Source organism: Talpa occidentalis, unplaced genomic scaffold, assembly GCF_014898055.3.
Source record: "Talpa occidentalis isolate TD23 unplaced genomic scaffold, MPIMG_talOcc4v2.1 talOcc4.7, whole genome shotgun sequence".
NCBI lineage: Eukaryota > Metazoa > Chordata > Mammalia > Eulipotyphla > Talpidae > Talpa > Talpa occidentalis.
Window position 1 is genome coordinate 78,816,959 of NW_023605083.1, and position 21,400 is coordinate 78,838,358.

General features: G+C 53.1%; 1 protein-coding gene across 1 annotated transcript; it reads right to left on the bottom strand.

Moving 5' to 3' along the window:
- Positions 1-4,535: 4,535 nt before the first annotated feature.
- TMEM132E (transmembrane protein 132E) lies at positions 4,536-19,178 on the bottom strand. Its single transcript, XM_054688600.1, has 9 exons — positions 19,159-19,178; positions 16,936-17,922; positions 15,337-15,483; positions 14,881-15,073; positions 13,968-14,111; positions 11,405-11,610; positions 8,841-9,129; positions 7,441-7,632; positions 4,536-6,646 (listed from the first exon to the last, which is right to left on the bottom strand). Exons 1-9 carry the CDS (start codon positions 19,176-19,178, stop codon positions 5,591-5,593), a joined length of 3,234 nt encoding a protein of 1,077 aa, XP_054544575.1. The 3' UTR covers positions 4,536-5,590.
- Between the last annotated feature and the right edge of the window lie 2,222 nt (positions 19,179-21,400).

A 21,400-nucleotide genomic window follows, 5' to 3' on the forward strand; every position in this document is an offset into this window, starting at 1 on the left:
GCCCTATTGAAGCATTCCTACCTGATATGGTATCACTTGGACCAAGAAGATCAATGTACTGGCCCCTTTACATCTAAAACCCCCAGAAGATTCAGTTCAGGCCTATTAAGTTTAGAATAATTCCAAGGACTCCGCATAATGAATCTATCTCAATAAAGATTTTAAATTTTTAGGCAGATGACCCCAGCGTGGAGTCAGATGTCATTTGGGTTGTCTGATTAATTGCTCGAACCTCTCCTGTTCCCAAATTAACAAAACCTCAACATTTTTCTTTGGGCAGCTACCAACCTCTCCTCTAAATCACTGCAGTTTCCCAGAGAGATGACTCAGTCCAAAGAGCATCTAAACATCAAGCCAAAAATAAATAAATAAACAAACAAATAAATAAATAGAATAAATTGGAGCTTCAGCTGGAGAATCAGATCAGATCTGTGTCACATCACTTGAGAAAATTCATCTTTCCTTGGAAAATGATACAATCATAGCTGGCATTTACTAAGGTGAGTTGTGGGCTGGACACTTTCTGTCATTCACATGCAATAACTCATTTAATCCTCACAAGTACCTTATGAGACCAGGGCTATTTTATCTCTGTTTCCTAGACAGGGAACTGAGCTCAGGGAGAAATCAATTCTGCTCCTGCCTTCCACGACCAGGCCAGATGAAGCCTGAGTCACCTGGGGACCTTTCCTTCCAGCCTCAGCCAGGACGCTCTCTCTCCATAGTACAGGTTTTAATACTCCCTCCAGGATCTCTGTCCCTGGCCTCCAGAAATCTTCTTGGTTTCCATGCAAAGAAGGCCAGCCCGGAGACCCAGGGCACACTGCTCCATGAAGACTTCTGGCTCCAGGTTCTACCTCACCAGGCCTGGGTCCAAAATAAATCATTTCATTAGACTTAATAACATAGTCCCTTTAACTGCAAAGTGTTTGCAAATAGTGGGCCCTCCAGTCTGCTTTAATGAACAGATAAGAATCTTTGTAATTAATTCAGAGATGGTTTGCATGTAAATGGGTATTCTTCTGAGTGTTCTGAGACGATTTATTGTTTTACATATGGGATAAATAGGCTTCTGACCATCCCTCCCTCCAACAAACTCCTCTGCAATCAACAAGCCCCGAAGATTATTTTAGCAGAAGAATAGCAGCCCCTTTCTGCAGAGACCTCATGGCTATACCAGAGCCAGAGTGCTACCTATCTTACTCCAGCCTCTCTCCACTAGGCCCACCAACCTTCCCTCACAGCTCTGCCTGGACCTCTGCCCTCCCTCCAGAAGCAGAGATGCTGTGAGGCTTCAGCGCCATGTACGTTTCATATGGTATGGGGTGATAGGCCTCCAACTGCAGTGTGCATGCATAGTTTGTGTGCACAGTTGTACACGTGTGTGTGGGTGTAGAAGGGTGTGCCTGCCAGTTTGGCAGGTGTGTGGATGAACAGGGCAGCCCAGGGAGTGTGCATTTATGACGTGTATTCTGCATGTGTGTAGGGAGTGTGTACATGTGTCTTCTGCTAGCCCCGGCTGCCCGCCAGAACCCAGTGTCTTATCTTCTGACAAAGATGTCACTTTAATCACTGGTTGCACCTGGTGCTTTGTTGTCTTTGTTCCTGCAGTGGGGCTTTCTGGGATAGAGGGTCACCCCGTGGCTCTGGCACATCTGGAGACTTCCTCCAGGAACTGTGCTGCTGTATTGTTCTTTGCTCCCCCTCACCTCCTCTTTCCCCTTCCTTGAGGGACATGGCTTTTGCCCAGTGGGCTAACCACAGTCCAGCTCCTCCGTCCTGTGCCCACCCCTTCCCTTATGGAGAGCCATCCCCCCAGGGGATGAATCTGGAGCTGTGCCTGGGGGGAGGGGAGCAGAGGGGAAGTGTGTGTCAGGTAGGAGCTCCCAACAGCAATAATGAATTGCATCCACTTTGGGTGGCCTCCGCTTTGCCACTTGGAGGGATGGAGATAGAGGTGGGGGATAAATAATGAAAAACAGAGAGGCTAGAGGAAAGAGGAACCCTTTACTTGCCCCCTCCACCCATCTGCCACCATTGCCCTCCTTCCTTCCTGGGTGTCTGCTGGTGGAATCTGTTTGGGGGACATGAGAGCTGGGTTGCAGTAAAGAGTGGACAGAGGTCCACTCTCCAGGCCTTGTTCACTTTCCCTTGGCTCTTGGTCACCTCTCCTAGCTGGTGAGACCCCTCCTGGTAGGAGAAGCTACAGGTTCATTGCCAGTAGCCTTGGCCTAGTACAAGTGGTAGAAGGCCTGTTGGAGACTTTTGTAAAGGAGAAGAAAGTCATTCTAGAATTGTATGTCAGGATGGGAAGGACACTTCCAGTCCCACAGTGGGACCAAAAAGAGGGAGGCTGCTTGAGGTCACACAGGGACCCAGGTCCTGCTGGCCTTATGCTTCCAGAAGGTTCTGTAGCTGTCTGCCCTGCCGGCTGGGAGCTCTACCAGGTGCTGAGGCTCATGCCAACTTCAGCCCTAATCCACACCCTGGGAGGGTTGATTTCTGTACTTGAACCCATGCTGCAGATGGGGTCACAAGTGCACACAGAGGATCAGTCTGGGGAGCACCCTCAGACAACATCTCACAGGAAGGTCAGAAACTTATGTAAAGTTATACTGGGGGTGTGGGCCTAGAGGCCGGGTCTCTTGGCCCCATCTGGGCTCCTTCCTGTGTACTAGATTCCTCCTCCTGGCCTCGCCCATATCTAGACAGCAGAGGCATTTTCCTCTGCAGCCCAGAGGCCCAGAACTCCTCAGGTTCACCTTTCCAGTGCTCTAAGCCTAGGGGAGGGTCACTTCCTTTCTCTCCCTATACCTGCTTCTTTCAGCCAGGCCCCTTCAGGGCTCCATTCTTGCTACCCAACCAAAAAAAAAAAATCCATCCCACCTCCTCAAACCTTTGTTTCTGACATCTCAGCCATCTGGTGGCCTTCCCTAAGGCTTCCCCTTAACACCACCTACAGACCTGTTCCAGCCTGCCTTTCTGGATGAACTGCCTGGCTTCCACATTTATTTCCTCTGCTCTGTGGGTTAAGTGCATACATATATTCTTTGCACTTTGCACTTGTTTATCTGAATGTATGAATGCTGTAGTCTGTCTTCCATCTTCTACATGGCCTAAGCCATAAATAGGGTCTCATAGCCTTGTCCCCATCACTGAGCACATCAAATACTTAGAGACCCTCTCGTTCCCTGTTCCACCACCATGTCTCTCAGCCTCATCCCCCTTTACTTGCTTTCAGTTGCTTCAGGATGTGGCAGGAAACAGGTAGTTTTGGAGCTGCCCACCAGCTCAATTCTAAGCTGGAAATTATGGGCAAGTTATTTGCCTTTGCTCTGTCCCTGCTCCTCATCTAGCAAATAGGTCTAGAAATTCCTCTCTTTTACTCCTGTTAGCAATACAGATGTTCAAACAGTGGGGCCTCTTCAAGGGTCTGTGGATTCTGCTGAGCAGTGATAATTTCCATGTCTGTATGCCCAGAGCTGCTGAGGTACTGGCTGAAGGTCACACAGCAAGGGCACTGACAGACCCCAGGAATCTCTGCCAACCTGTCGAAGGAAGTTTCAACCCTTTAAATGAGAGTTTCCAGCTCTAATCTATTATTGTATTTTCAATTTTCTCAACTTGGTCTCAAGACCTCTCTCCTCAACCTAGAGGACTTCTTTTAAGGGCAAGTGGAGAGGAGGTGGGGAGGGGACCCAGTGCCTGCATGTAGTAGGCACTTGTCGATATTTGTTGCAGACCAGCATGTAGGTGGATCCAGGGCTGGTGTGGAGAAAGATAGCAGTGTGGGGGTTGGGTCGGGGAGCTGAGCGCTAGGGTAGAGACAGACTCGGGGTGCTTTCTCTGCATCTCTTTGGCTGCCTTCTCCAGCCCTGGCTGTCTGAGACATCTCATTTTGCTAGCAAGCTGATTCATGGGCCTGGTTCCCCCAGTGCTCCCTGAGCAGCTCTCTGTCAATAACTATTCTTTACAAGGTCCCTCGATTCATTTTCGGGGTTGAAGACAAATTTTTAAAGAGGAGTTCAGTGCCAGGGCCATTCCAGAGGGGCTGTTAACTTAATGTCCCGCCTCATTCCTCTAAGCCTGCTCCCTCTTGAACTGCGTGAGGGTCAGGACTTGCCATTTCTAGAATTGCTTCTGAGTTCTTGGATTTGGACAGGAGGTGAGGGATGAAGAGACCAGGATGCAAATTATAGGACAGGGCAGTTGGTGGGATTCTGATTCTGTCATGGGTTTGTGATGTGCCTTTAAATACCACCCCCCCCAAAAAACTTCCTTCCTTGCTTCCCTTTGTGTAGGCATGGATGCTGGTGAACACCACCATGATAATATCCATTTCTTCTCTGGCCTGCTCACTGGGTTTTATTTGGAAGAGGCCTCGGCATTGTAGACTAGCATGTCTCCCTCCCCCGACCTCCACGTGGGATAACACAGTTCTGCAGCTGAGAGCCACTGTCTGCACAGGCCGCTTCAGTGCGCCCACAGCGCAAGGTGTGTGCACACACATGAGGAAGACAGAGTCAGGTGCCATGTATTGTCTGTTCTCCAGGAGCTGCTGCTCCCACCCCATCTGGTCGCCTCCATTTATTTAAGAAAAATCCAACACAGTGGTGGGTAGAACCCGAGAGAGAAAAGTGGCTGTGGGATGGGTAGGGGAGATGCCCAACTCCCTCTGCCTTTGCCCATCCCAAGGTCCTTCACAGCATTCTCTGATGCCCTCTCCCCCCCTCCCATCCAACAATACCATTTCCTGGGGGGTGGGGGTGGCTGCCCCTGCAGAGAGGGAAGGAGGGATCAGCAGAGTGGGAGGGGCAGCTAAGGCGTAGTGCTGATCTTGCTGTGGGCAGGCAAGAGGCACCCAGCCTCCCTGGGCTGGCCCAGGCCGTGATGCTCTGGAGTGTGGATGGAGGACTCCTGTTTGGCCCTGCCCACAGCCCTTGGAGGCAGAGAAGGGAGTCCTGAGGGCTCAGGAAGTACCTGGCTTGGTGCCAGGCCCCTCTGTAGAGTCAGCTCCCAGGTCCTGGGAAGGGGCAGGGGGCACCCAGAAGCCAACAGAAGCTCTAAGTGTCCCCTACCCCTCCAATGTTTTGTCCACAGCAAGATCCTTGGCAGGGCAGGCAGCCACTACCTCCCCACCCTGCAGGACAGAAATCCCTGAATAGTGGTTTGAGAAAAGTCTTTGTGCAGCTTGTGACACAAGACCCCCCCAGAGTCCCCCACACAGGGGAAAGATGGGGGACAAGGGAGGCAGGGGCGGGGCACAGTGTGGACCCACCTTGCCCCAAGCTTGGCCTCCGTGCCTCACTCTTGGGGTGGAGGGTTGCCTAGGATGGAAGGAGGTTTGGAAAGGGAACGCGGGCTGGGATTGCTCTCCTGCTTGCAGGCCCCAGGAGGAAGGAGCCTCCACCTGCAGGGGCAGGAGAGGGTAAGGTTGAGGCAAAGGGCCAGGAAGGAGCAGACGGGAGGTGGCCGCCTGCACAGAGCAGAGCTGCAGGGCAGGGAGTATAAAATCCACTTCAGCTGCCTGTCAGAGTGAGCAGGGGTCCTGGCTGTGTCCCACACAGAGCCCACCAGTAGGGAGATGCCTCTATGCGATCTCTTTGATTCTGCGCATGTAATTGTGCAGGTCTGGAGGGGGCGTAGGCCTCGTGGCGCCTGCCACATCTGGGCAGCCCCAACCAAGGTCCTCTTCATCCTCCTCATCCTCTTCCCCAGCAGGCACAGAGTCATAGGCCAGCTCCTCTGAGGGCAGTGTGGTGAAGGTGGTAAACTTGACGCGCTTGCGCTTGGAGGTGGGAGAGCTGGCCGGGTCCTCGGCCTGGTCCCGGGCAGAGCCTCCGGAGGAGCCATCGCCCCGCCCGTGCACCTGGCTCTGGACGCTGGTCTGCGAGCTGCCACTGCTGTGGTGGTCGCCGTGGCAGCAGGCAGGCACTGTCTCCAGGGGGTTGCCAGTGGGCGGTGACAGCTCCCCCTGTACTCGTAGTGGTTGCCCGTTGCCCAGGAACACCCAGTGGTGAGAGTGGTCCATGCTGGTCTGGCCCTCGGGAGGGATGCGCTTGTGCCGGTAACGCAGCACGAAGACAATGCAGTTGATGAGGAAGACGAGGATGGCGAGGCAGAAGACCCCCAGGAGCGCATACATGCCAATCTCCAGGTCCGTCAGCCCACGCGGCATCTGCAGGAAGCCGGTGGGCAGCGGCAGGAAGTCTTCTGTGGGTGGCATGGCGGGGCTGGCAGTGCCCGGGCCTGGGGCCTCAGGTGGGGATATCGCCGTGCCTGGCGGGCCTGCGCCCCGGGCCTCATCCTCACCTCCGCCAGGCCCTGGCTGGCTGGGACCCGGGTAGTCATAAGTGGGGTCCTCCTCATCCCGTCCAAAATGCACCCGGAGGTCCACGGGGGTCGTGGCCAGCACACTCTTGCGCTTGGTCTTCTGACAGCTCTCAGCAATGGTGAGCTCTGCACGGAGCAGCTCCCCGGCACCCTCGGCCTCAGCCACCACCAGGGGGAAGGCCCGATCCTGGGTCACTGTAGCCACCCTCTCATCCAGGCTGCTCACCAGCAGCCCATAGTCCCGGGGGCTGTAGAGGGAGAGTGGGGCCGTCGTGCCATCACTATAGGAGAGCCAGAGGCTCAGGAGGGCTTCCTGGAGGAGGAGAGGACAGGAGTCACAAAGCTAGTCCTGCTGCCTTCTCGGCTAGATCCTGATCTCTGTGAGGTCAAGATACTCTGACACCCTCTTGCGTTCCCAGTGCCAGAACTGTGACCTGTCCACTTCACCCTTCTCCCTTGAGAAGATGGAGGTAGGTTCTGCTACGGGTCTAACTCAAATCCCTCTGCTGCAGGAGTAACCCACATCTCCACGTTTGACCTAGGGTCAGCCCTATCAGACACTTGGAAATCAGGAATACATACCCCACCTCAGCCTTTTCCTCCATCTGTTCAATCCTTCTGAGAACTGCCCTCCCTGCAGAGGTGGGAGTAGGGCCAAGAGAGAAAGAACTGACCTGGGGTCACAGAGCAAGTTAGGGGCAGAGGATTCCCATGTCCTGACTCCTGGCTCCATGTTCCATGCCCGCTTTCTTACTCCCTGTGCTTCCACTTTGTCCTGTAGCCAGTGTCCTAGTGTATCTGTGGGGGGCTGTAGTTGGGCTCCAGAGAGGAGTGAGGATAATTCCTGGGGTGGCAGAGGTGATGGGTCCTCTGGGAATCTGAGAGAGGGAGCCCTCAGCAGGATCTCAGGGCAAGGGTGCAGAAAGCAAGACCTAGGTCAGATTCCCTGAACAGATGGCAGGGAGATGGGGTGGGGCAGGCATGCGGAGCATGAAGGGGAAACCATCCTCCATTATCCAAAATCCACAAATGGGGACTTATAGTGCAAGACCAGTCCTGCAAATTCTTCTTCCACACCTTAATTCCCTAGGCCGGGCATCCAGTTACCTGCTTGAGGAAGCTAAGGGTCTGCTGGGCAGCTGTAGTGGCCAAGATGGTATGGCTGCTCCCAGGGCTGGGTCGCAAAGAGAGGGCAAGACTGGCCACGACCTGGGCCTGCAGCTGTGTGATGCTGACCTTCTCCTCTGTCACTGTCAGCAGCGTCTCCCCTAGCACAGACTCCGTCAGTGGGGATACCACCTGAGGCAGAGCAGAGAAGGGATGGGCGATGGCTTATAAATCAGTACCCCCAGGGTCCCCAACTTGGGAGGAATCCTAATGTGGCCGCAAAAGAGGCTCAGAGGAGTGGGGGAGGCTGGGAGCCTGGATTACTAGGCATTACCTTAGGTCTGCAACCAGGAGTCAAGTTTAAGAGACCAAGCAAGGGCCAGAAGCTCAGGACCCAGGTAGGAGCACAGATAAGAGAGGTAGGTAGATTTTTTTAAAAGATTTATTTATTTATGCATATAAGAACTGGGGTATGGGCCAGAGATGTAGGGGCGGGGTGAGAGGATTCACCAGAGAGAGTGGGGAACAGAACAGGCAGAATAACTGAAATATACTGTTGAGGGGAGCAACAGGTGAGTCAGGAGAGGTCTGCTATGCCATATGGGTAGCTCCCTGGCCAGGGATTGAACTTGTGCTTCAGTGGCTGCGGATAGCTTCATAGGTTGCATCCTAACCCCTTGTGCCACCAGGGAGGCCCAAGAGGTAGGTAGATTTTAAGGAAAACAGCAACCTCCACACAGTGACCAATAGCAACTAATGTTCAGTCTCAATGTCTGGGAGAAAAAAAGGGAGCGGTGGGGAGTATGGCAAATGGGAGTATGGCAAAGGGGGTACTAGTATTAACTTTGGCTGATTATTGCCAAGTGGGAATGTACATATAGTGTTGTCAGATTCATATTTTGTAAACCAGAAATCTAGATTAAAATAAAAATGAGAACATTCCCGATTTTTAAATGTTGACTGAATTATTTCCCAAATAAATACATTTGCAGGAAGATTCCAGCCCATAGGTCACACTATACAATCTCTTAGGTAGGTGATTTCTACTCAGGCACCTGATTATCAAGAAGGTCAAAGGTGAGCCTCCTAGATCCCCAAACCTCTCTTTCCTGGCCTCTATGTTGGCTGACCCCTTTCATCGCTCCCTCCGCTCATCCACACCTGCTCTCACACTGAGCCACATAGGAAAAAGGTTGGTAAGTCTTCGAGTGAAACCCTTCACCAAAGTGAAGCTTTGATGGTGGAATTTTAAGCAGAGAGGCAGATTGCAAAGGAAGAATGTTTTGGGATCTAGCTGGACTGTTCCCACAGGCTGAGGGCCCTGGGAGTCCTATCATAAAGACATCTGTGTTCTACCCCCACAGGTAAACAAGAATCCCAGCACTGCCCCTAGTGCCTACCTTGAAGGGCGTGGTGCCCGGTTCCAGGCCTGCCAGCGTGCTGCTGTCTACCATGCGCGCCACTCGGGGGTCGCCCACCCGCATGAAGTCACTGACCAGGTCGGTGACCTCCACCAGCCAGTCTGGGCCCAGCATGGTGACCACCTGGTCGGTGCCCTCGGACGAGGTGGTGTGGAACTGGGTGAAGACCTGCAAGGTGGCATGCTGGTACTGCAGGGTGCAGCCCCGGCTGGCGCTCTGCCGCCGCTCCTCCTCCTCCTCGTCATCATCCTCACTCTCCCGGGCAGACCTGGGGTGGGGAGGCACACGTCTTGGCTCCTCAGCCTGGCTCTGACAGGCACAGGTGACTCCATCACCCTTGGCTTGTTCCTCCTCAGTCAAACCCCCTTCTCCACTCCCTTCCGCCCCCAAAGAAGAAGCTGTGCAAAGGGCAAGCCCCCCCACCCCACCCCCACCCTGATTCCTTCCTTCTGTCTCTGACAAGCTTGAAGCCAAGAGTTCAGTCTTTTCTTCCCTAGAAAGGTATTGTCTTGACTACCCTTGCTCCTGCCCTTCTGTGCTTGGCTTAACCCACGCCTGGCCATAGCTGGCATTGAATCCTAACAACAAGTGCTGCCTCTTTCAGCACTAAGCATGTACTGGCCCTGTTCTCAGCGCTGAGCTGGAACAAAGGCCATCCTGGTTGGCATGTCAGGAGCTGGGCTGAGCTGTGGCCTATGCTGTGTGACCAGCAGACTTGTAAATGATGAACTTATAAGTGATTAGCAGAGGAGGTTTCCAAAGTATGGTAGGTGCAACCTGGGTTCCTCTTGCTGCTCATAGTAAGATGTGAGATGAGAAAGAGACACATTGAGGGAAGAGGGTAACAAAAGGGAAACTGCCAAAGATCCACTACCAGGGAAGGGTCTCTGGAGAGAGTGAAGTGTGTGGGTTGTGCACTGCTTGAGTCTCAGAAGGACCAAACAACGAGAACATTTATTCACACACAGTGAATAACTGTGTTAACTAGTTGAACCCTCACAACAATCCTATGAGGTGTTAATGTGCCCATTTTACAGATGAGGAAACTGAGGCACAGAGCGGTCACCCAATGAGTGAGCTGGGATTTAAATCCTGGCTGTCTGGTTTCAGAGTTCACTGTGCCCTCACTACCCAGCATCAGCATCACCTGGGAGCTGGTTGGAAATGCAGAATCAGACTCCATTCCGACCAAACCCCCTGGGTTTTAACAGGATCCTCAGGCGATATATGTACACTTTGAATTTTGAGCAGCTCTGATCTACACTGCCTTGCTTTTCCAAATCGCTGCAGAACTGAACTGAGTCCAACTTCCACTTGGCTGCCTGCTTCTCTCCCCAACCCCTCCCCTCTGGCTCTGAGCTGCCTGCCGCTCTCCCTTCTCTCCCCTGCTGGCTCTTCTCTCTAGCAGCCGTGAGTGGGTGAGTTGAGTGCTCTGAGAGCCCAAGCCCATGGCCCACAGATGTGCACAGGCATGCGAATCATGTGTGCCTGGGTTGATGTGTGCTCCTGTTGTGCCTGCGCAAGTGCACGCATGTGTAGGTGTGCAAATTCTGGGTTGGCATGTCTGCTTCATCTTGCCTGCTGCCTGGGTGCTCTCTCAGCCTGTCTCTCAGTCAATGCCTTTTCACTTGTCCTTTAAGACTTAACTCAATAGTCATGTCTTCCAGGAAACCTGCTTTGATTTCTCCTGGAGAACTGGGTGGTTCTCTCCTTTGTGCCACTTGATTCCCTGCACACAGGGTTTACGTGTCCACCATACTCAGTGGCACGTACATGATAACCTGACTGGTCCAGTAGTCAGGCTATCATGTACATGCACCCGTCACATTCACCACACCTCTCAAGCATCTATCAGTGCCTGGCACACTGCAGCTACTCAATAAAAGCTTGTTGATTGCACAACCAACCTGCAGATTGTGTACAGTAAATCCTCACTTAACATTGCCAACAAGAACTTGGGAGCAGCGACTTTAAGTGAAAAGATGTATAATGAAACCAATTTTATAAACAAGAGTTAAAAGTTCCTGTGGCACATTTCTGATCACAAAATATCACTAAATTTCTAAAGAAATGCCCCGGATATTTCTAATATTAAACAATCATTCATACTCATTCATACATCCATTTTCCGACCTGCTTATTCCAGTTCAGGGTCTCAGGCAGGCTGGAGCTTATCCTGACAACCCAGGGGACCTAGGCTGGATGCACACAAATGCACATATGCACACACACGTGCATGAACACTCACACTCATTTACCCTGGACAACTGAGTCACGCCAATGACCCAACGTGCACATCTTTGGGAAGTGGGAGGAAACCCTCCAGGCATGGAGAGCATAAGCTCCACAGAGACAGAGGCCCTAGCTGGGGATGAGCCCCCTGCCCCCCACCAACAGTATAACAAAACGAAGTCAAACAACGGTGTTATTCAAGGACCTGCTAGACACCTAGGGCCTTATACACACATGCGGGTCAGACTGTGTGCTGGGGCTGGGTCCACCGCGAGCGTCCCGAGCATCCGCCATGTGCAGAGGGGCTGTACCTCCGGTCGGGGAGGATAGGTACCCTCCAGCCCTTCACTTGGCTGAGCCGGGCATCTGACAGCTCGATGTGCAGGGGCAGCTTGGGGACCCAGACTGTCATTTCCAAGGGGGCATTGAGGACGTCGTAGCGGAAGGTGACCCTGGCGTTCATGGACCCTCGAGACTCCTTTCCGCTCACAAACACGTAGTCGCAGCTGCTGGATACCTGGGGAGGTGGAGGGAGGTTGGTTGGCATGTGGGGCAGTACAGAGCACTTTAATCCAACTAGTGGGGCCAGGAAGGCCACTGGAGACAGAAAGTGCCAGTCACTGGAGGCTAAAGGTGGGTGAAGGCGAAGTAATTAAATTCTGGGAGGAGTCAGCTTTGGGTATCCCTGCTTCCACTCTGCTTCTCCAGAGATCATCTCCCAGTGGCTACAGTGGGAGACTTCTGCTCCCTGGCAAGGTGCCAATGTGCAAATATTTTTACCAGGGGCTGCTTCTGATATGCCAAGTCTTACCTCGGGGAAGCCTCAGGCCAAGGGCCTCCAGGACTGACTCCCACCCCAGCCTGACTCGCCTGGGTCTGGAGCATGTAGAGTCCCCCACAGCACAGAGGGGCTGCTGGTCAACTGGGCAGGGAGGAGGGCAGGTCGAGGGGTGAGGAGTGAGGAGCAGGCCCCTGGCCCCTGGCCCCTGTTGCCTGGAGAGTGGGCAGTGGATAATTTCAGATAAGGGGGCTACTCTAGCCAAGGGTAGAGGTGAGGGAGGGGGAGAGGAAAAATGTGAACCAGAGAACCCTAAGCACAGCCCATGGGAGGTGGTCACCAATGGGTACAGCTTGTGCAAATGCACACCCACCTTGACCCCAAGCTGTTCCTAGAGGTGCTGCAATGGGCACATGCCTACTGAACACGTCTTGGTGTGCACCTGTGCCCACTCACAGAGATGTGATGCCAGCATTCAGGCTAGATGCAGATGGGAATGCATCACAGTGCCCACGCACACACCTGGCACATCCTGGAGCAAATCCCGTGCTAGGCGTTTGGGTGCTCCTGCTGGCACACACCCATGGGCACACATCCTCGAGTCTCAGGGAGAGTAGGTCTGACAGCCCATGGGCTGATGACACTGTGAGGACCCTGGTGGGGGCTAGGAGGGTGCAGGGACTCTGGCTCATCTGTGGAGACGAGCTCTTGGACCATCCCAGATCCCTGCCAGCTCCCTTGATCATCTCCGAGGGGTGGGTGGAAGAAAGTGGGACAGCAGCCTTGCCAGAAATGTTCATTTCCCACCTGAGAAGGCAGACAATTCCATCTGAAGGCTGGCAAATTACATTTAGAATGTTGGCAAACTCCATAAAGAACTGAGTGTGTTTCATTGAGAAAGGAAACAAATTCCATTTAGAATCTTCGCTAATTCCTTTTGGAATCGAAGCCGTCACAACTTTGTTCTGGGCTGCTCTGGGGCTGGGGTGGAGGAGTCGGAGGCAGAGGAAGGTACTGGGTGAGGGCTCTTGGGGCCAGGCTCATTTCTTCCCATCCCAGCTGCTAGCAGAGAACACCCCACTCCTGCCCTGCCCTCCCTCCCACAAGGTTTCCAATTTGCAGGAGATAATGGGGGTGTGGCACCAAGCCATCTGCTCGGGCTCACTTGGGGCATATTCCTCCCGGATAGGGGTGATGGATGAGGTGAGCCTCAGCCTTCCCAGACCTGGAAGGATCTAGGACAGAGCATGGTGAGAGAGAGAAGATAGGCTCTCCAGGTTGGCCCTGGCGAACGAGAGAGAAGGTTCCTACTCTCCTTCAAGCCCAGTAAGTTACAGGGACAGGCACATATTCAGTTGTCTAATCATCTGATTTTGGCACCTGCTGGGGCGGGCACTGCAAATAGCTCACCCACCCCACAGGTGTTGGGGCTGGGCACCCTCTCATACTGTTACATTCCACTGCTACATTCCTCTGACCACTGTCCATAGCCAGAAGGGTGAGATGGAGGCCTTCCTGGGGGGTGGCAAACTGGACTGTTTGAGTGAGACCAATGTTCTGTTTGCTGGGCCTTGAAGGACCTGGGGTGCAGAAAGAGTCTCGGGGTTTGAGTCAGGAAGGGGTCTTCGGGAGTTGGAGGACATGGTGGGGGTGTGCCGGGAGGAGTCCTGGTCTAACTTACATGTTTCTGAAAGCTTCTTCCCTGAGCTGGGTCTCCTCCATTTGGTCCCCAGCACCCAGGTTTGGGGGAATGTCTGTGAGGGGCCGGCTTTCCCCCTACACCCCCTTGCCTTGTCTGTCACACAGCAGGGACTCAGTAATGATTTGCCAGAGTGGAATGAGTGCAATTCATTGTTGCCTTCTCACTAGGCCTGCCCCATCCTTCCAGAAAGCCCTTTGGGACTGGCCACAGTAATACTGGGGCTTTTCCCTCATCCAATTCAGGCTGGATATGGGATGCCCATACCTCTTCCCCAAACCTCCCCTATTTCTCTTCCTTTTGCCTAGCAAGAAGACCTTCCCCAGATGTGAATTCCCCTCTGGTTTGAGATTTTGGTCCCCTGAACATCGAGGGACCCCACCTCCAGGAAGCCCACCTTGATGATGTCCTCATTGTCAGACTCGCATTCCACTAAGGCAGAGACATCTAGGACAAGGCCGGTCACCTCGATGGCAATGACCTTGACAGGGATGGCCACTGTCCGGCCAGTAAGGATGGCCGTGTTGATGATTTCTGTGTCCTGTGGGAAGAAGAGAAGATTGGGGCCCTGCTAATGTAGGTGCTTGCATCCTCTCCTCTCCCAGGACAGGACGGGCAAGGCCCCGACTGCTGCTGCCCACTGCAGGGGACACCTGCAAGCAGAGAGGTGCATCCACCCAGGCTCATGCTCCTTAGACACTCTGCTCACTGCAGTGACCTTCCTGCCCACCTTACTCTGCTGCCAGCAAATGCTTCCCCTCGATACCTCCCCTGCTTCTAGGGACTCACATCCCCCTGGCCACTGCAGATGCCATGGGATGGTCTCACTTGGTCATTCCGCTCTCACCACCACAGTCTTCCTAAATTCATTGTTCCCTGGAACGAACTACTCATATGCCCATTGTCCCCTTTTGCCCACGTGAGCCCTGCCCCAGCACACGCTCCTCATCTTCTCTAATGCCATGAGCCCTTCCTCCTGCATGACCCTCAAGGCTCAACTGCATGGCCACCTCCTCCAGGCAACTTCTCCCAAGGTGTGGTCCCTCTGTGACTGATTTCTTCCCCTGTGTCCCTCAGAATCTCTTCTACTCCAGCACCAGGTGCAGAGCACTGCCTGCCTCCTGTGCATGCACACATGTCCCTGTGCACATGGCACACTGGGGTGCAGGAGGCAGCTGCACACACACTCAGGCGCTGGTTCACAGGCACACAAGTGATGTTCCATAGACATACTCAGCACATTCCCGTCTCTCACACATGTACCCACGATAGACATGGCCATCGTGGGTCTGGTCGCATGCCCCGCTCACCATGGCCAGTGGCAGGATGGCTTGCACATCCCTCTGGATGACTGTCAGCTCGGTGACTGCCCGCTCCAGGTCAGGCAGGGCGCCATGTCCACGATAGTCGATGTGCCACATGATCCTCCGTTTGACCGACTGACTGGTAAAGTTCTCCATTTCAAAATCCAGCTGCAAGATCTCCAGGGGTCCCTGGCCCTCCCTGCAGGGTGGGAGAAGGAAGGAGTGCAGACGAAGGAAGAAGGGTTGGGAGCATCTCAGAAGCTCTGAAACCTCCCGTGGGACCTATGCCCTCCTTGGCAGCGCGCAGCTGCTTCTCCGGCCACCTGAAGTACCCCAGTCTGAACTTGACTTCTGGAAAACTAAGCCCCAGCCCTTCCACAAGCTTGGTCTCCATCATGAACTCCCCCATCCCTCCAAATGCTGTTCTACAAAGTGGTGGGCAGGGAGGCTGCCTCGGCTCACCAGGGGGGCAGGGGTGAGCCCTGTGCCCAGGACACATCCACAGTGGCTGTTGAGTGCTTTGCCCCAGTTAGCAGCTCCGAGGTGACGTGCCATTGGCTGCTCCGTGACTTGGTGCCCAGAAGGGTCACACCCTTCTTGGCTTTCACCCTGGGACAAAGGGAAGGAGGAAGAGGCGGAGATGGTCAGGCAAGAGCCAGTGACTGCCCACCTGGACAATATCCCTAGGCTGGGACTGGAAGTAGGGGGAGCAGGTGAGTAAGTTACATGGAACCCCAGACTCAATGCTCAATCTGGCGAAAATGAAACCTCTGACCCCCAGTGGAAGCCGCAATGGCTTTTGCCACATCTCTGCCAAACCTGCCTAACCTCTACTTGCATACCTTAGTGGCAGGGGATTCACTACTTCTGTACATGTTGCATTCCATTTTCAGAAAAACTGAAAGGACTAGAAATGTTTCCTCTTCATTTAGCTGAAATGTAACCACTATGGGTTCTGGTGAGGCAAGAGAAAATAACTCTCCTCTAGTTTAATTGTAACTATTCTTTAGATAGCTGAAAAGATAAGCCAGTGTCCTCTACGTCTTCTTTTTTCCAGACCCTAAAATCTCTAATTTCTCCAGTATTAACATTTTTACTATAGATTTAAGGTATTTTCTAGTTATCCCCCTCTGAATACTCTAAACACAGAGGTGTAGTAGCCTTTACTACGCCTTAGTTACGCTCTCATTAACACTGACCAAAACAGAATGATTATCACCTCCCTAACTCTACATATTCTTCTTCTGTTAATGCAGCCCAAGATCTCTGATGACTGATTTAATTCACATTCACATTCAGTATCATCACTGAATCAAGTCTGACTCTTTACAGAGATATTTGAACTTTAAGGTAGTATGCTCAGGAAAAAGAACAATACTTAGGAAGTTGGAGGCTCATCTTCCAAGCATGTGCTTGGGTTGGGGGAAGCATTTTATGGGGTCTTTCCTATGTTCTCACTCAATATGCCTCAAATCATGGATTTTTACTGTGACACATTTTATTTTGGTGTGTGGGGGGATGTGATAGGATTTAAAACACTTATGAATTTAGCAACTATAGCCTTCTCAGGGCATAGGAAGATCTGGGACCAAAATTTTTTTCTCTCAACCCTAGGATTGGTAAATGTCAGGGAACATACACTCATGTTCATATTTTGGTTGGTTCCCAGAAGAGGAGCTGCTCTCTGATCTCTGTGTCTCCACTTTTACCTTAGCTCCTCATCTCTTAAAGGGGAGAGTTACCCCAGCTGATGTCTAAGGGCCCTTCCAGCCCCAATACTGTCATCCCGGACATTCACGCTGCTGAAAACGGACACTTGCCCTTCACATGACACCACTTCTGTGAGATACAAAGGTAAGGGCAGAAATTTTTGTTGTCCTTAGACAGATGAGAACACTGAGGTTCAGGTAAGTGGGGTGTCTTCCTGAGGCTGTTTACGTGATAAATGGAAGCACTAGGATCAGGGAGCTGGACAGATAGATCTGGGTGAGCCCCTACTGGGGGTCAGGTATTCATTTGACCTTGGCGGGGATGCCAGCCCCTGACCCACAACTCCCCTACCTGAGTGTGAAATGTTCCACGCTGGGGCTGGAGGGAGAGGAGGAGTTGGGAGCCAGGTAGAGGAGGATGCTGAGCACCTCTCCTGGCTTGAGGGGCCGATCCGGCAGGCGGATCATGAGGTTGCTGTCCAACCTGTGCTCCTGCAGTGTCCTCCTGGGGGGCGGGCGGAACAGGCTGATGCTCCCGATGCGCAGCAGAGGGTGCTGGGTAGGGCTCTCAGCCCGAGCCCCCAGCCCTGGCCCGGCCCCCCGGCGCATGGCCCCACAGCCCCCTGATGCATCTGGGGCATGGAGAGTGTAGTAGAGCTCAGCCTGCTGGCTCTCCCCTGTTGCCTCAGGCTCCAGCCCATCTGAAGACTTGTGGCGGGCAGCGGGTGGTGAGGCTGGGGCGGGGGGCCCAAACCAAGCCAGGGGCAGCTCTGCCCGCACCAGACAGGTGGCCAGGCCTCCGCTGAGGCGGCAGGAGCTCTTGACCTCCCAAGCATCACGGAAGGCGTGCAGACGGACGCAGGGCAGCCGCTCTGTGACACCAAAGTCATCCCAGTCCCGGCCGGCCACGTAGAACAACACCTGGGCCACGGGCTGTGAGGCAGGCACACGGGCACGGACGATGAAGGCCCGCACCTTCCAGTTGACGGTCAGGCGCTCCGGGATGTCCAGGGTGCTGGATGGCTGCAGGAGCTCTCGGGCCACCACCTGGCTGGTGCTGAAGGGCCCCAGGGAGACGTTGAGGACAGGTAGCTCCTTGGTCTGGAACACAACGAAGGGCTCAGAACGCTGCAGGGAGCCATTGGTGACGGCAGGTGGTGGGGGCCGAGCCTCCCGCAGAAAGAAGGCCAGTCTTGTGTGCGACAGGCGGTAGCTGACGGGCAGCACCGGGTTGGCCTGTGGCCCCGGTGGGCTGGGGCTGGCTGCATGGGAGCGGCCAGAAGCTGGGGACAGACAGAAGAAAGACCCCACAGTGATGAGGAGAGGCTGCTTGCAGATTCTAGGGCACCCCGGCTTCCCTCCCTCACAGAGGCCCTGCCACTCCCAGCAGGCAGTGCTCAGCCTGGCTCCATCCTTGTGTGGCCTGGGCTTCCTGGCCTCCAAGGTTGGCCCCCTCTTTGCTAGTGTTAATTCCCTCTCACTGCTGTTTCATTTCTTTATCTGAAACGTTGGGGAAAAGCTAATACCAGTGCAAAGCATTGTGAAGCTTTAAAGAGGTTTTACTCCCTGGTGTCCTCATCTGTAAAGTGAGTATAGAAATTGTTTCTGCCTCAAAATGAGGTTGTGAGGGTTTACCAAAGTCGCCTGAGAGCGGAATGTGGCGCGGAGACGTACAACTCTTTCCGCTACCGTGCTCTCAGTCCTCGAAGTGCATTAGCTTGTTTGATACTCACATCGTCTTATTTCATCTCCATTGACTTAACTAGTTTTCTGTCAATAACTTCTCTTTGGAGAGCCTGTCCTTACATCTGGCAGAGAATGGTGATTGAGGAAGTTACCCAAGTCACACGAGAGAAGGTATTGGCAGCAGGATTTAAACCCGGGCCATTTGACTCTCAAACCCGTCTTCCACTGCTCCAGCTGCCTTGAATGGCACGGGGACCCAGGGATCCTATACTACCCCTCTGCCAGGAACTATGTATCCTGGGAATTGGATCTTCAGTTCCCCAAATCCAATGTGGGCCTCTGGTTTGATTTCTTCCTCTTGGTGACTTGCCCCATCTGTGTAGGATTCTGCCAAGTTCTAGAATTCTACCCACTGACTCATAGGTCTGTCCTGGCCTGCCCTTGTCCTCCATCCTCAGCTCTTGCCCCACCCCTGGCCTGACTCGTATTGTTATGACAATGCAACACCGCCTAAGTGGGTCTTCCCTCTCCCTAGTCCCCCCACACCCCCTCTATCATCCTCTCCCCAACGTGGCAGCCAGAATGATTTGTTTTTCACAGACACAATTCAGACCTTTCTGGGCCTTCACTACGAGCTATATACCCACTGGACACAGTCAAGGAACAGAAGGCCCAAGACATGAAGGTTCAAAATTTGAGAACCAATTCTGGATCTCACCTTTCAAATCAGAGTAATAATCACTTGGTCTTGTAGGGGGTTGTGCTGTCATTTGTTTTGTTTTGAGAATCAATCAGAAAGAGCTCCATGAACCGTGCAATGCAATGTAAATGTGTGTGAGTATGATTAAAAAGCCTCTCCCTTCTGTTCACAAATAAAACTCAAACTCACTTTGTGTCTGAGAGTGACATTTGGGATCCTTTATAACAGGCATTTGGGCTGCCCTTCCCCAGGAATCTCCCCAAGCCCCACTACATAGCTGGGCAACTTTAGTGCTGAGGGGGTTTTCTAGTGACTTATCTCCCTGCCTCTGGTCCTGCTATGCCCTCAGTGTCAAACTGCCTCCTTTCCTATTTGCACATATCCAAATCTTAATCTTCCAGCAAGGTCCAGCTCCAATGCTACCTCCTCGGAGAAGCCCTTCAAGAGGTATCCTGGGACTTTCCTGAGAGCTTTGCTCTTCTCTGAGGGGACCTCAACCTTATGTGGGAGTTAGTCATCTACAAGGCCATGCACCTGCGCACATCTTCAACAAACCAAAGTTGTTCTACACGGAGTGATTCCCAGAGACCTGTGTCTCCAGGAGGACACTCATAATCAGGGCAATGGCAGTTACATGCAGTTTATGGCATTTATCATCTTACCACCATTAGTGAAGCTTGACAGTCCCACATTCACACCCAATTAAATGCGATGAACTAAAATTTCCTTGCTCTGAGGCTCTGGTATCTACATTTTATTTCTTTTTTTTTTAAAGATTTATTTATTTTATGCATGCAAGAACTGGGGTACAGGCCAGAGGTGCAGGAAGGTGAGAGATTTCACCAGAGATACAGAGCAGGGAGCAGAACAGGCGGAAGGACTGAAATACACCGCCGAGAGGAGCAGTGGATGAGATAGGAGCGGTCTGCTGCGCCATGTGGGAATCTCCCTGGCCAGCCGGGAATCGAACTGGCATTGCAGAGGCTGTGGACAGCTTCACAGCGCTGCGCTCAACCCACTGTGCCACCGGGGAGGCCCTACATTTTATTTCTTTAAAGCTGTGGTTGAACATCCTCATTCAAAAAAATGAGACAATTGGCCTTAGGGCTCAGTCTTTTAAGAGGAGCAGCATCTGGACACACACACCTCAGCAGGGGCCCTCTTGAGCAGCCCTTGGGACCAGCTAGGGGACCACTGGCCCCTGGTCCTCTGCTCTTAGACCAGAGAGCTCCCTCCGTTCCTGGAAGAACACTGCTCCCAGGCCACCCTTGCCCACTAGGTGCTCTGCAGCCCTGCCAGGGATGTGGCTGCTGATGGTGGGGTGAAGGTGGGCAGCAGCGTCCAAGATGAGCACAGGAAGATACCTGGAGAGTCTTCCTGGCTGGCCTGGAGACTCCTCCCGAGTGACCCCAGGAGTCTCAGAGGTGTCCCTCCCCCCGGCCACACATGTAATGGTCTGAGCCAGGTAATGGTCTGAGCCAGGACGTGGCAGCTAGTCAACTCTTTTGGAAGCAGGGGGTTTTGGGACTCAAGTTCAAGACTTTTCTCTGCGATAGACTCACTGGGCAAGTATTGGGTTGTCAGAAAAGTCATGACTCATTTTTGCTTGGAAAACATAGAAAAACGATGTCATGATTTTGCCAACAACCCAATAAATTCCCATTCTGATTCTCAGTCTCCACCTCTAAAACTGAAGTGGTGGCATCAATCCCCTCAGAGGGACCTTGAGAGTAGCTAAAAGACCAAGGAGGGTGAGGAGCACCGCCACTTCACACGGTGGGATGTGCAGGGTCTGAGTCCTGGGTAGAGGCGGAAAGGGGCTGCCATGCTTGTCCTGAGGAAGGGGCAGCTGCAGTCAGCTGCATGTGCTTGCTGTCTAGGCTGGTGGCCAGGTGGGGATGTCAGGAAGTCAGAGCCACTGCTCTTTCCCTGCTTACTGTCCCCAGGAGACACCAGAGGCTGCTAAGTGCACTTAGTCCCTTTTGACCCTCTCTCACCGACCCGACCTCACAGCTGGCCATCTGGAAAACATCGGGGGCAGGGCCACCAGATGGACAGCAGACTTAGAGAGCCGTGGAGGAAGGGATTGGAGAAATGTGTTTACATGCACCCCTCTGCCCTCAATAGATCTTTGTGGAATGAATGGGATTCCCTGAATGAGCTCCCTAACCCTAGCCAGGATGTTGGGCGGGGGGTGGGGAGGCGAGTGAGTAATGAGTGCAACCGAGAGCCCGAATCTAACATGACCCATGTCCTACAGACGAGATCAGGACAGACACACACAGAGGGAAGACAGTGTGAAGACACGGGGAGGAGACAGTCATTTGCAAGCTAAGGAGAGAGGCCTCAGAAAATACCAGCCCTGCCAACACTTTGATCTTGGACTTCCAGCTTCCAGAAGTATAATATAGTACATTTCTGTTTCTTTAGC

What these genes read in the sequence shown, in the direction of transcription:
- TMEM132E (XM_054688600.1), bottom strand. Translation starts at nt 19,178, where the DNA reads ATGTCACTCTCAGACACAAA. An exon ending in GGCTCACCCCTGCCCCCCTG is followed by an intron (nt 15,074 to 15,336) that starts GTGAGCCGAGGC and finishes CCCACCCTGCAG; the next exon opens with GGAGGGCCAGGGACCCCTGG. An exon ending in CCATCCTGCCACTGGCCATG is followed by an intron (nt 14,112 to 14,880) that starts GTGAGCGGGGCA and finishes TTCTTCCCACAG; the next exon opens with GACACAGAAATCATCAACAC.